The sequence below is a fragment of the Fulmarus glacialis genome, unplaced genomic scaffold (assembly GCF_000690835.1).
Source record: "Fulmarus glacialis isolate BGI_N327 unplaced genomic scaffold, ASM69083v1 scaffold26641, whole genome shotgun sequence".
Lineage (NCBI taxonomy): Eukaryota > Metazoa > Chordata > Aves > Procellariiformes > Procellariidae > Fulmarus > Fulmarus glacialis.
In genome coordinates, this window is record NW_009191276.1 from 17,507 (window position 1) to 19,475 (window position 1,969).

The following is a 1,969-nucleotide window of genomic DNA, read 5'->3' on the forward strand; positions in this document are numbered from 1 at the left end:
GGACTGCCTGCACTCTCTCCTCCAGGCTGCCGCTGGGGAACACCACGTAGCGGGCGCTGACGCGCTGTGGCCTGGGCTCCCGCAGGTTCTCCTTGCTGTGCCAGATGCCATAACCAAAGTACACAAGCAGGCCTGCAGCGGGGGACAGGGAGAACAGTGGCTCGAGCAGAGGCCATCAGCTGGCACCAATGCAGCCAGCATCCTGGCAGAGCAGCACAAGCCACGGCACCAGGGGGGGCTTAAACCAGCTGCTTGCAGGCGGAAAAGAATCCTGCAGCATGTTAAGAGCAAGGGGGACAACCTCAATCCCTGGGGAGGGGAAGCCTCTCGCTGGGAAGGGCTCCTCAAGCCCCAGGGAGCCACCTTGGGAGCAGGGGGTGGTTCTGGTCCAGAGCTTGAAGGAGGATCCAAACCTTAACAAGAACAAACCATAACACTTTTGGAACCAGAGAGGGTCAGGGAGATGCTGGGAGACCTTGACTTGCATCTTCAAAGGGGAATCGGAGGTGGAAAGGGGCATGATGTGCTTTATAAAGCCATCACCAGGGGAAAAGGGGGCTGCCAAAGCCATCGGCTGGTGCCGAGACAAGCCCTGTTCCCCTCTCCCCTGAAGCAGCTGCCGCCTTCCCGGGGCTCAGGCCGCCGCGGGAGCACTCACCTAAAAGCAGCCAGACGGCGAAGCGGAGCCACGTCATGTAGCTGAGCTTCAGCATCAAATAGATATTGAGGACAATACTCAGCGCTGGGGAGAGGGGTACCAGGGGGATCTGTGGGAGAAACGGAGCCGGGGTAGTGAGACCAACCTTAAAACCATAGAGACAAAAACCAGCACTGGTAAACGTGGGGGACAAAGTGACTTTCACCTTGGGATTTCTGAAAATGACTTTTTTTCCCCGACAAAGGCAGCCAAAAAGAACAACGGCCAATTAGGGAGCCAGGAGCCAGGCTGCATGCTGGGCTAGCGGGGTGGGCACAGGCTCTGGAAACAGCCAGGGGCACCGTCACAAGAACCAAACAAGCCTCCAGCGCAATCCAGAGCCAACGTGGTCCTCACTGGAGAAGCTGGGGCAGGGGCATGGAGGGAGGTGGTGTTACCACTGGTGTTATCATCCATGCGGCTGCACTGCACCAGGGCCCAGACGGGCTGGAAACCGCAGAGGGGGGAGCACGAGAGGCACAAAAGTGATTTGGAGGCTGAAGAGAAGAGCTCCACCGCGTAGCTCGAGGGCAGACCAAAGGCAGAAGGAGTTGGGATAGGAGAAGGGGAGCGGGGAGCTGTAGGGATACGGAGGAGGGAGCCCAGGGTGAGCAGGAGTGATCCCGTGGGATGGACATGGAGCTGCTGGGGATGTCCCCTCCCAGGGACCGGTGACCGTTCAGAGTGACACCGCAGGCACCAACACCTCCCCACACCCAGTGCTTGCTGACACTCTCTTCCTCCTCCTCCTTCAGCAGTTGCAGTGCTTTCACCAGACCAGGGTGACCAGGGCCTCCCGTGGGTCCATCAGAGCTGCTCCCACCCTGCTGACCCTGGCAGAGGGACTAATCCTGCCTGGGCCCCCGGGCGTACCTGGAAGGTCTGTGTGCTGCGCTGCTGCTCGTGCGCCCAGATGAGGAGGAGGCTGAGCAGGAAGCCCAGGCTGAAGAGGACCAGCAGCAGGGAGTAGCTCCAGGTGGGCAGGTGGAGGTGGGTGTTGCCGAACACCAAGATGGAGCAGAGGCAGATGGCAGACACCATCAGGGTCACCACGGCCACCGTGACTACCTCACCCGGGTAGAAGTCGCTGAGGAACTCCAGGTAGGGCTCAAAAGCTGCCTTCAGCTGCCCCGGCTCCCGGTGCTCTTTGCTCTTGTCCCTGTCCACCAGCTGGAGCTTGTCAGAGAAGGACTCATACTCCTTCAGCTCGCCGGTGGATGGACCCTCGCGGGGCTCGGGGCTGGGCCGGCCACCAGCTGCCGGCGCAGGGGC

The 1,969-nt window shown here is 60.7% G+C and overlaps 1 protein-coding gene across 1 annotated transcript in view; it reads right to left on the reverse strand.

The window, feature by feature from the left end:
- Positions 1-1,969, reverse strand: part of SLC7A4 (solute carrier family 7, member 4) — a 3,380-nt gene that overhangs the window by 62 nt on the left and 1,349 nt on the right. The window contains 3 exon segments of the mRNA XM_009586636.1: positions 1-132; positions 659-767; positions 1,571-1,969. The exon segment at positions 1-132 is cut by the window's left edge and continues 62 nt beyond it; the exon segment at positions 1,571-1,969 is cut by the window's right edge and continues 25 nt beyond it. Coding sequence (XP_009584931.1) covers positions 1-132; positions 659-767; positions 1,571-1,969 — 640 coding nt within the window.